General features: G+C 38.7%; 1 protein-coding gene across 3 annotated transcripts; it reads right to left on the bottom strand.

The window, feature by feature from the left end:
* Positions 1 to 201: 201 nt before the first annotated feature.
* On the bottom strand, positions 202 to 12,170 carry LOC124161114. Of its 3 annotated transcripts, none has more exons than XM_046537326.1 (8): positions 11,743 to 12,170; positions 11,521 to 11,668; positions 11,400 to 11,443; positions 11,272 to 11,319; positions 11,094 to 11,165; positions 6,487 to 6,543; positions 3,652 to 3,846; positions 202 to 346 (listed from the first exon to the last, which is right to left on the bottom strand). In XM_046537326.1, the coding sequence occupies exons 1-8, from the start codon at positions 11,891 to 11,893 to the stop codon at positions 327 to 329; spliced, it is 735 nt and encodes a 244-aa protein (XP_046393282.1). In that variant the 5' UTR covers positions 11,894 to 12,170; the 3' UTR covers positions 202 to 326. The 3 variants fall into 3 exon arrangements, with proteins under 3 accessions (XP_046393282.1, XP_046393283.1, XP_046393281.1); XM_046537327.1 differs by having other exon boundaries at positions 3,646 to 3,846; positions 11,551 to 11,668; XM_046537325.1 differs by having other exon boundaries at positions 3,646 to 3,846; positions 11,743 to 12,168.
* Positions 12,171 to 12,846: the final 676 nt, after the last annotated feature.

Here is a 12,846-nt window from a genome sequence, read left to right as displayed (position 1 = left end):
TCTTCAATGTTCGATTTTCCATGAAAGTAAACTTTACAATGGAAATATTTAAATTGAGGATAAATTTAATAAGAATTAACAATTTAATGGAAACAACCATGACCCTCGTGCAGTGTGCAGAGGTGAAAAGCATTGCTCATTATAGTAAACAGCACTCATAAATAGGGAAATGATACATACCACAAGAAAATAAAGACATACTTCAAAACATTGACACTTTTATTCAACACTGATTAATATAAAATTTGTATTTATTTACATGATTATATGTTGGCAAAATTCAACAGACTGCACATGATCTACGGATACAGCATCTATATCGTAGCCTATTGAGAGCAATTATTACCTGCAATGAAGAAAAAACAATAAATGTGGTAAATATTTACATACATTAGTATTCTTACATAAGGTAAATATAGACACATTTTTTCAATGAAACATTGTCATTCATAAAGAATGGTATTACACAGTCTAAAGCTGTAGTAAAATCTTACAGACTACTATAGAATACCATTTTTGGAAATGGAACGGTCAATTTCCTAAAAAAAGTTGCCAAGGATCAAACCAATGATTATATAGTTTCAGAACAGCTAGAAATTTCTTTGGTGTCCTCAAGTAACTCTATTTCCCTGAGCTATCAACCAGAGTGGGACCCTTCATTACTATAAAACAAAGTTGAAAAACTTTCTCACTTTCATTACATTTAAGCTCCATCATTTCAGGGTTGCAGTTATGGAACTGGCACATCCTCTACCCTCAAGATTTTCCTTTTCTTCAAGTTTTTCTTGTTTCAAGTCTTCTGTTTACTTCCATTTGAAGTCACAGGACAATCAGAAATCACATTAGAATGAAATGGTTCAGGTTGTCGAAAAGGACAATAGTAAAGAAGCATCTAGTACCGTATAAGCTCGTGTAAGAGGCGCACCTTTTTTCCCAGATGTTGCAGCCGAAAATGGGGGTGCGCCTCTTACACAAACATCTTATCTTACCCCCTCCCCTTCACCGGTTGCAAGTTCAAGGGGAACTGAGTGGCCTTGGTTTTCAGCGTGAGTCAGTCATCTGAAACCCTGGGTCAAAATCAAGCGGCAGGCAGGGGAGTTTCTCCCTTAGTGACGTATTTTTAAAATGCTCCTGTTTGAATTTTTTGCAAGCATCGCGCCGTCACGTCGGTACCCCAGAGGTGAACATTGAAAAGATCGCGCGGGGTGATTCGCTCCGGAGCGCGCGCTAAATTTATTGCCGCGAGTGGGCATCCCGCGGCATTTATACTGCATATAGTAATATTGGTGTCAAAACCTGCGGTTGAAAAAATTCGAACGAGTGTGCTCACTGTTGGACTTAATGGTGGATAGAAGAAATCGGAAATGTTTATAAGTGAAGAGCGCTGAAGGAGAGGTCGAGGGGAAGAGGGCTCCCTCCCCTCCGTATTTAAAGCTACGAGCGAAGGAGAAAGGGAAGAACACGTCCGATCTTGCATGTGACGTCGTTGCCTTTAAAGCGAAGGGGCGAAGGCGCAGCAATGTGATATACGCAGTTTGCGTTGCCTTAGTTTCCAGTCCGTCTCGTCTTGTTTGAATGCGCTTATGCTACGCTTGTTTCTTCCGAAATTGTGCTGTTTGGACTATGTTGAATATTAATAGCCTTATTTTAGCTATAAATCTTTGTGTCAATCAATTAGAGCTCAAAAAACTTAAATGCTGTAAGATATACGTCGCGTTAGGTCTAATTCTTTTTAGAACCTCGTGCGTGTCATACAATTGCTGAAAGATATCGAGATATCTTCGAGCTCAGAAGGTGACTCACGTAGCATTTGACCTCCAGAAACTAGGGGAATTGAACCTGGTAGACCGAAAAAGGTCAGTTGGTGGAATGGGGTAGGGATGAAACACGTTTCCATTGTTCCCCTGTAACTTGATATTTTCCTGTGGAGTCTCGGAAACGAAAAAAACGGCAGAGGCATTAGCTGATGGAGAGCCGAGTGTAGTTCCGTTGGGCCCCTTGCACACACACCGATTTTGGACGGCCGGTAAAATATTGGCCGATATTTTACCGGCGAAGCGATGCTTGCACACACGCCGGATTTTTACCGGTCAAACGATACGTTGCTAAGTTTTTGAGCCGGCGCCCGCGATCCACAGTGACAATAGCCGGCAGCTAACCGGCATTTTGCCGGTGCCGGCGTGTTGTCGGTATGTGTGCAAGCTCCAATGCTCTCCCATTGTTCACCATTGGAATGTGGACGGCCGATATTTTACCGGCCGTCCAAAATCGGTGCGTGTGCAAGGGGCCTTAAATCTACGACGTGGTTATTATCCTACGGCGCTGAGATTGCCCCGATTGTTGTTCAATCTCTTGGGAAAGCTAATGCCATTTGCCTGTCGTGTTTTGCCTTAAAATTTTCCACGGCTGCAATTCTATTGCAATACTCCTGCGAGAGCTTTTAAACAAAATTGTTCGTGAGTAGGACAAGCAACGTAGAGCGATGGCGTATGCAAAGAGAGGATCGGAACTCTTTCTACTCCCTCTTATGCCGCCGCAGTTATCAAAATTTCCTTTTTCAAATAGTACTGAAAGGGACATTTCGATAACTGTCGAAATTCCAGGCATACGTCTGCAACACCGCACGATAGGATAAAAAAAGTCGCAAAAATTTTTTTCTTTACAGCTTCGATCCTCAAAATAGGGGTGCGCCTCTTACACGTGTGCGCCTCTTACACAAGCTTATACGGTATATTCCTACAATTCCCTGATAACATACTGCTCATACCACTCAAAAAGACTCCTAACTTGCCAAGACTAGAATATTTATTTGCGAGCAAGGTTAGATTTCTGAATGACCGAGCTCATCTCATTTATGATAACTTGAAACTACTTAATCCACAAGTTACAGAAGAACCTTGACCTATTCAACTTTTTTTGTTTGTGAACCTCTTGATGTAGAAATGATGACCAAGTCCCAGCCTATCACCTCTCCAATAATATAAATCTCTGTCCAGTACAATTACAGGAAAATCTCTCCACTTAGTACCTATTTTATTTGTAATCCTTCATGTAAATAGTAATGGGTAACCAGACTGCATGACGAATCATTACCTTGCTGAAGAGTTTTACAGAATATTTTCCATTCTTCCATATTTTATTTGATGCTCCCCTTTTCCTTTTGACAAGTTATATGTATATGTAAATATTAAGAATATTTATATTTATGTCATAAAATTTTGGCACTTTGAATTGGAACTATCATTATACATGCAGAAATGTCTGTATTAAACATAACAGGCGACTAACAGAAATTGAAAGCCAAATAAGGTCTTCATATAACTGTTCCTCTACATATTGTTATCATTTGAGGGCTTAGCAAATTTTTATTTAGGTTTAACATGCTCAATAACATTCACATATGCATTCAAATAACTTTCTTTCTGGTCGTGTATTGCGTAATCAGGCAGAATAGCTTAAGGACAATCTCAACCCAAACAGTAGATGTTAAAGAGCTAAGCAAAAGAATCTAAAATTAATTCCGTTGTAATTTTATTTGTAAACCCAAATAAAGGCAAAGCAAGCATACCATGAATCGTGAGATGAAGAGGATTTAATAAGATTCTCATTGTTCGGTGAGAAAGTAAACCAATTTGATACACCTACCCTTACTTTGTTCTTCAAGAGATTCCAATAGCAATGCATGTATTTTTAATTTGACCCTTTCTTTTTTCAGAGAATTTTTGAATTCTTTCAGGAGGGGGTAAAGACTAGTGAGCCACTGAAAATCTGGATCCTTCCCTCTCCTCATTTCATGCAAAATGGCTTTTTTGAAGTTCTTGTGGGTTTCTCTGCTTTCATACCTCCCTAGAAATAGAAAAAACACTTGCACTTAACACATCAGCAGTCATAAATTAAAAAGTAATTGTTTAAAGCTAATGTAACCAATATTTAGATTGTTACAGATAGTAAAGTTGTGCCTTTCAAAATGATAAGCAGGGCCCTGATGATAAGGGTAAACAGAGAATAGAAAATGTGATTTACTACATATTCCATACTTCGATATCCGAAATTGATATTCTTGGTATGGTGAGGTATTTTGAGGGGGCAACCAATAACTGAGATCATTCATAACAAGTAACTGTTGCCACGAGGAAAGTGTATAGAAGGAAGAGTGGAGAGAAACAAAGCATTATTAGCCTCATCTTAAAGAAAGTGCTAAGGGAACCACAGCTTAACGTCCCATCTGACAGATGGTGTATTGTGCTTATTGTATCCTCAACACAACACTACAGTAGGGAACAGATAGTCTCTGGAAACTATATGCCACTGCCGCAATTGAACGCAGCCCCACGGGTTGTGAAGCCAACACACCAGCCATCACACCAAATCCATTCCCCAATTGATATCCCAATGATCAAATACAAATACGTAGCAGAAGAGAGGAAGTCAAGACTAACATTTCTTCCTGAGCTTGTGCATGTTTTCTTGGGTACCTTTCCTTATACCTGTATCCAAGTTATCCCGCCACATTTTCCTTAGCCGGCTCACAATTCTTTTCTCCTTTGGACAATTGTCTCTTGCCATGTTCACCCTCCCCTGTTCATCCATTCTGTGTGTTCTTTCCATACCTTGTTTCCTCCAATGAAGATATCTTCCATACCATATCTACCATCTATTCTTTCTTATGCTATTCCAATTAAATCATTCACCTCACTCACTTCTATCATTGTATAATTCAAATTTTCCATTTTCCTATACCTTATCTATTTCGAGATGGTGGAGTTCTCTCCTTAGCATGACTGCTAAAGAGACTTTTCTGTTGATGGCAATAGATGGCAAGAACGGAAAACGAAGACCTCAAATAAAATCTCTAAAACTCGGGGGATATGGTGAAGGAAGTTACACATTAGGATATGGTGAAAGAAGTATGAAAAAAAAGGACGAAGATACATGCTCATTGTGACAACAGTCATAAAACATGGAGGAGGGACGAGACTAGAAGACCCAAGGCCAGATTACTCAAAAATATGAAGATAAATATTCAGAGGAGGATTGCTGACGGTTGTGAGGAGATAAGAAAGGAGTATCGGAAATTGTTAGAAGCTGATGAAACCAATACTTAAGATTGTTACAGATTGCTTACTTTAAGCAAATACTTTAAAAAAATACTTAAAGTAAATTTAAAATTGATATAAGTAAGATTAAGGTATAGGAAAATGGAAAATTTGAATTATAATGATAGAAGTGAGTGAGGTGAATGATTTAGTTGGAATAGCATAAGAAAGATTAGATGGTAGATATGGCATGGAAGATATCTTCGTTGAAGGAAACAAGGTAAGGAAAGAACCCGCAGAATGGATGAAGAGAGGAGAGTGAATGTGGCAAGAGACAATTGTCCAAAGGAGAAAAGAATTATAAGCCGGCCAAGGAAAACATGGTGGGATAACTTGGATACAGGTACAAGGAGATGTACCCAAGAAAACGGGCACAAGCCCAGGAAGAAATTTGCTGGGAAGTTTGTACATATACACTCCCATATTTATCATAAATATGTGCTCTCTATTTATTTGTTTAGATATTTATTCTCTTGTTTTGTGGTCCATGTGGGCCTTTGTTCTGGTGACTATAATAAAAATGGTTCTGTCATTTTTGGTGCCGTCCACTTTTTTAGGAGGTGATTGCATAAAACCAAGTATGGATAAACACAAGAATACTACTATCTGAGTGGTTCATACAGTAATTAGGAGGCACCATATTCATTTGAATGATGATAACATGCAAAATTACGTTTAACAATATTTATTTCTATAACAGCAACACAGGCTTAAAGCAAAGTGTACAAACCATGTAAAAAATGTCTATTACATTCCATACATTATTATTTATTTATTACGAATCTTACAATGATACGGAGACAGAGAACAACAATTTATCACCTTCACATAATGATGAAACTCAAACACCATGATAACATATTTACCAGTCTGTAAGATTTGCCATTTGGCTCTTAGGAGACAACAACATCTTTCAAAATCTCGATCCTGCCATCCAACAGCTAATTCATGAACATATGGTACATAATGAAATCAATACATACTGAGGTACATAAGCATAATACTTAAGCCTCTAAGGATATTAGGCTCATCTCACATAGCCTCACAATGCATTCATCAATAACCCTGTTTATGCAGGCTTGAGATTTTTTAAAAGCTTGCCACAAAAACTTAAGGACACTTCTCCTTTTTCAAAGTGTAACTTAACCAATATCATGAAAGAAATTCACCCAATTTTTTAGATGAATTTTTGTCACCAAAATCGGGTACCTGTGTGAAACTTTGTACATCTAGATATGAATTGGTTAGGCAGTCTGTTTCATTATAAGTGAGTTTTTCTATGCACATTAATTAACTACATGTCCTGTAGCTAATAAAATATTATTATCATTACAGTATTTAAGTAGGATAAATACTAAAATGGGATCAGCAAAAATCAACTAGCACTCACCACGAATATGTGAAACCTCCATGTGTGGATCTTCTAACACAGTGGGAGACATACTGCCTGAAACACAATATCAAGAGGAAATCAATGAGTTTGTAATTCAAACATATGTATTTGGCTTAGTGGTAGACATACATAGCATACACTTTTGAAGCATGTATTATTTCTGTTTTTCATTTTTTTGGGCAATTGCATAAGGGGTGCATAACCAAGATTTAACATTTACTGTAGGCTACAGCATCTGGGATAAAGAGCTCTATTTCTGGCAGCTAACATTTTAAAATATTTCCACGGAGTTTCTTTCTCTTTCCGGGGTTGCTGATTATTTCTTTCATTAACCACTTCTGTGAGATACAAAGAGGCATATGATGAGAAGCTTAGAGTAATCCTTTAAGCATTGTCAAATGCATGACCATCAGACATAAAAGGAAGCAATCAACAATGACATGGATTTCAAAAGGAGAACTCTCATAAATAACAAGGGCATATTAAAATTTTATCCAAAATGGATTAAAAAGCTGCTATGCAGCAGGTCCTAAAATTGACAAACAGAAATGATTATTCCTTTGCGAAATCAAGCTTCCCTACACAAATTGAAACTATGTACAGTATAGGTTCCACTTAAGAGCAATTTTGGATGTTAAAAAAGGTTTCAATTTGTTGTTCATATGTAGATGTAAAATACTGCCTTATAACAACAGTAAACAAAAGAAAGATATGACTAACTAACTATTATCAACTAAAAAAGCCTTAAAATTAGACCTCATTGAAGAAAGAAGACCCACAAGATTTAGCAAGCTATATATGTAGTCATTATGCATTAAATGAGATGATAGGGGATCGGGTTGGAGTGGTGGCTAGAGTGTTGGCTTCCCACCCGGCGGGCTCGGGTTCAAATCCCGGCAGTAGCAGAGAATTTTCAGAGACTGCCCGATCCCTGCTTGAGTGTTGTGTGGAGGACATTTCAAGTGCAACACTCCGTCCGTCGGATGGGACGTTAAGCCATGGTCCCCTTGGCGCCTTTCGCTAAGGGCAGGCTAATGCCGACGCCGGGTTTCTCTCCACCCTTCCTTCCATACCCTTCCCTCATGGCGCAAATGACCTCAGCTGTCGGTCGCCTCCTCCAAATACCATACCATACGATGATGCCAAGTGAGTAAAATTTTTAATTGATAACGAAAACAGATCAATATCAATCAAGAGAGAATTTATCAGGATGGTAAGTTGGTAGAATAGAGAGTGCTTAATTACTGATAGCCAGGGTATTGGCATGTGGAGCAAAAAGGTCGAACAGGTGTGGTGGGAATAATGTTGAAGAAGGAAACAATGTCAGTACTGTCAAAGTGGGAGTTAAGGGCATTGTGAATGAATCAAGTTATGCAGCAACAAAAGACCTGCAGGGGAACAAGGCATCAGGAATCGATGATATAAAAGCATGACAAATTAAAACCCAGGAGAGAAATCTATAACCCAGCTCCACAAAACCATCTGCCAAATGTACTCAACAAAAGATATTACGAGTGACTTTGAGAAGAAAATCATAATTTTTATGCTCAAAAAGAAGAGAGTAGAGAAGTGAGAAGATTTTAGGATCATAAGTCTGATGACACATGCCTCAAAAATATGACAAGAATCATCAACAGGAGAATAGAAGGAAGCGCAGGAAAATTCCTGGATGAGGATTCACAACAATCAAACAGTGGCACAGCAAGGGGGAGGGGGGAGGTTGGGGGATAAAACCCTCCCCAGAGCTCAAAGAAATTTTTAAGTTAAATCCATTTTACTTTATTGGATTAATATTACTTATAGAATAGTGTAAGGATTAATAATAACTCCCACAGAAAGCCATAAAACTCGCCATTTTGAATCATTTATCCAAAAACATTTCTAGGGGAGGGCGCCTGGAACCCCTAAACCCCCCCTTGGTATTAGTTACGCTTAAAACCCCCTCTACCCTTACTTCCTAGCTATGCCTATGCAATCAAGGGCATAAGAAAATCAATATTGACCCTAAGGCTGCTCATATAGAAGAGGACAAAAAAAACAATCCAAAGTTCATATCCTTTGTAGACACAGAGTAGGCCACATGGATTAGAATTCAACACTTATAATTTTGAAAGATTGGTCTTCATTGACCGAAAAATTACTCTTCTATAAAAACTAAGTGGCTGACATAAAATCTGGACCCAACTGTGAAAAGCGAAAATAGGGAAAAGAAAGACACAAGAGTGCGCACTATTACTGGTAATTTTCAATGAAATGAAGGGGAAACCTTGAAGAGCCAATATTAGCGGAGAAAGAATTAGTGTGTTGTTACTTGCAGACATCACAGCATGGTAGAAAAGGGTTTGAAATGCCCACATACAAATGGAAAGAACAATGGCCATATGTCAGCTGAAAATAAATAAAAATTTAAGTACGATATTATTTGGTGTGCTGCAAAAGAGTGGAGACTAGGAAACACATTGAACTTGGGAAAAAAAGCTAGAAGAGTTGAAAGAGTTTTGCTACATAGGAAGCCGAGTAACAATCGAGATGAAGCAAGAAAGGAGTAGTAAATACAATAGCTCAGCCAAAGAGGGAATTCTATCTAAAGAGAAATATACGTACAGCTGAGATCGCAAGCAAAGAAGTAGGGACAATCTCTATTGTCTCAGGCTAAACTTTGTATAAGTTCATTTTATTATTAAGTTAGGAAAATTCACCAGATGTTACATATGTAGCATTTTTCTTAGCAGGAGTGGGAGCTCACTGACGAAAAAACCTACAGAAACATCACCTTCGCATCATTTATGCAGGTTTTCATTAATTTTGTGATACTTTTGTTATGCATGCCCATGTGGCCGTTCGCAAGGGTATACAAACAGCCGACAGTTCTTATGGCCGCTGTGATGCGTAGCAAAAATTTGTATTGTCAGCACCAGCAAATGATAACCCAGTGAGAAATGGGTGGTGGAATCCACGTGGAACCCACGTGGAGAATTAACGTGGATACCACGTGTTTTTGGTCGTGGAATCAACGTGGAACCCACGTGGAAATTTGGTGGAAAAATTAAAACAGCAGTAGGTGCTGTCCTAAAACCATTAAAACCTCAACCACTCTATATCTAAACCTTCTATATATGTCTACGATTTTTCATGTGCTCTCATGGCTGCCTTTCCACGAATTATATAAAAATAGAATGTGCGATACATTTTCACATAACTAGCGTGGTTTCAGGATGATAAATGACGAAATGTCACCAGAGAGTTAAGTTCCACAAATTAGAAATTCTGTTTAACATTTTATGATAATCACCACAAATCCACTTGAAATCAACGTGGATTCCACGTGGGTCCAACCACTCAATATCCACCACCACCAAATATCCACCACTCAACGTGGATTCCACGTGGGTTCCACGTGGATTCCACCACCCATTTCTCACTGGGAAGAGACTCAAGTATTCATCAAATGAATATTACACAACAGCAACTGCTCTCCTGCTTTGTCATGTGAATGAAGATATCCATGAGCTCCTAGCTTCATACTTTCTAGCTCTTCAACGGACTTAGTGATATTTTGGTTAAAGCCAACATTTATGCACAGTTTGCACCACTACTGTACACATAGAAAAGGTATAGGTACATAGAATATTCACGGCTTGTACCACGTATTAGCCTAAATAATGGTCTTTGACAATATAATGCAATCTATGAGCACAATCTTTGTACAGTCAAAAACTGTGGCCAATGTTGTGAAAACTGTCTACTCTTGTGGTATAGAGCACAGTTGCACACATTTTTTACATATTCTGTAAACTTTTGCCTTGGAAGATTTTACTCTTTCCCGGGGAAGAGAACATTGAAACTTTTCTTGGGATTCTGCACGGGTAAGATTTTCTTTGAGCCGTGAGAATGGGTAACGAGTTGGAACCCGAAACGCCGGTGCTCTTAGGAAATCTTACCCACAGGGAATTCCGAGAAAAGTTTAAATATTTTGCCATGGAGTTTTCAGCAGAGAAAAGTATTGGAAAGGTGGTGTAACCAAAGAATGATGCGCATAAAATGGATCCACTGAGTAAGTAATGAGGAAGTTCTGACAAGAGTGGGAGAAAAGAAGAGCTTTCTGAAAACTAAAGGAAGAAGACAAGACTAGTTAAGCTCACAACATAATAATCTTAGGGATGATGGCTTCATGAAGACTTTTAGTAAAGAACGAGAGGATGGGAAGAAAGGCAAAGGTATTATAACAGACAAGTTCATAAGGATGAAAGAGAGAATAAATATGTAAAAATGAAATGGTCTATAGATAGGAGAGTAGAATGGAGAGATGTGTCGAACCAATCTTCAGACTGAAAGCCATTGTCACAGGCACCCCACCTGGTAAGAGGAACCTGCATTCATCAGGTTCTGACTCATCGCCCATTCTCAGAGTTAATGTTTGTTTACTTTAAATTACAATGATAACAGATGAAGTGAATACGAAACAGTGTCCACACTGTAGAATTTACAATATGGAAACCACGTATGCGAAATATCTTTGTCAATAAGGACCCATCTACCTTCTAAAGAAATGAATTATATCATTCAGTCATACTTGGCATGCCAAAAATTCTGGTAGGACTCACCTGTAATACTTAATTCAGGGCCTACAGCAGGCATGGCATCTTCGACTATCTCTATATGGTTTATTGGGTCATCTGCAACACATGACAGGGCATTAATGTGAAATGATAAGATTTAGACTTATAGTACTTTAGTATATAGTAAAGTAAAAATTAGTTTAACTACGGTTGACTTATTTACCTTGAACTTCTTGTACCGAGGAGCTCTCGTACGTCGAAGATTCTGTCTCTTTTGGAGAAAATTTAGAACGTTAGATATACCCGAAATTGGAAGCTTACCATGGTTATTATGTTCACAAACATGCTTACCAATGTTAGCCGAGAAGAAATTGTTGACAGTCTCCGTCTGCTTGCTGCAGTTGTAATTAAAGGTCAGTATAGGTGATTGCACATGAAAATAGTAAAGAAATCAGTCCAGAGTTATACGTACGGTAGAGCTTTGGAAACATCGTCTATGAACCTCATAACATCCATGAATGCCCAAGTTTCTTTTTTTCCGATTTCTGAGGTAGGGGGTTTTTTCCTCTTGGCAAGATAAAAGTCTCTGAGGTACTTCCATGTCCTCTGACATCTCTCAGCTGTAATATTACAATGATTAGGAGAGAACCATAAACCGGTGGTCAGTCGAAACACATACACGGAGGTGGCTTACGAGTGTTTCTGCAGAGTTGACCTATCTCCATCCAGGATTTCTGAGTATCCTTTGGATCCTTGTACTTTGGATCTTTAGGATCCCATAGCTGTCTCCTTTCCCGGACCAGCAAAATCAGTCTTTTACGAGAGCCTTCGTCTTTTATAGACATCTTTACACAAAATTAAAAACATCCCCTCTAAGAAAACCCTTATGTGATGAATTCATATGGTAATTTACATGAACATCACACACAGAATAAATGGCCAAGACGTTCTTTCACGAAACGAACTGGACACTAGAGTTTGGTTTCCCCTCAAAGGCACAAATTTCGCGAAGGAGTATTAAAAACTCGCTAGAACTTATGCTGCCCGGTAACCATTATGCAGTTCGTGCTGTTATTTGTTTGCATTCCGATGATTTGCGCGGTTCGTCTGTGCACCGAACAGATGGCGCTGAACAAATGACTGCATACGATTCAGAGTAGCGCAGCGGCGGCAATATTCGGATTGGCGTCTTCACGACGACGCAGGCATCATCTGCGACGAAGTAAATTTGAAACAGGTAAAACGAAAAAGTAGCTTGAAAAAAATCCGACCCCATTTGATCTGGTTCCCCTTTGATTCTTGGGACACCCACCAAGCATGAGCCTTCCACCTATATAGGGGTAAATCTCACAAAATCGGAGAAATAGAATAAATGCATAATGAATGATGGGATTCGTAGTGAACCTGGATTGTTCATTAGTTAACATGCTGATGTCAACGTAGGCTACGTGTCAACATTAACGTCCACAAGTGGGAGTGCCTGGATTGTAATGAATAAGTTATATGCAAGCATATATTGTCGATAAATGTTCTGAAAATTGTGTAATTTGCATTTTCTGTTATTACGTTACAAATTGCAACACCTTGAAAAATTGGGCTTCCCTGGATATCCCACAAAAATAATCCCCGGACCTGCTTGAGAATATCCTTGAACGTTAAGACATCTATCTAAATAATTTACGTTGACTGATAGCGATCCCTACTGGAACCGAACATCGTCGGCACCTTGGACAAATCCGAGCCTGGGGCTATCGTGAAAAATGATCGCGTGAAATTATCATTTTTCATTTGGAGCGAT

The sequence above is a fragment of the Ischnura elegans genome, chromosome 6 (assembly GCF_921293095.1).
Source record: "Ischnura elegans chromosome 6, ioIscEleg1.1, whole genome shotgun sequence".
NCBI lineage: Eukaryota > Metazoa > Arthropoda > Insecta > Odonata > Coenagrionidae > Ischnura > Ischnura elegans.
Note: the sequence above shows the minus strand (reverse complement) of the source record. Positions and strands in the feature narration are given on the sequence as shown.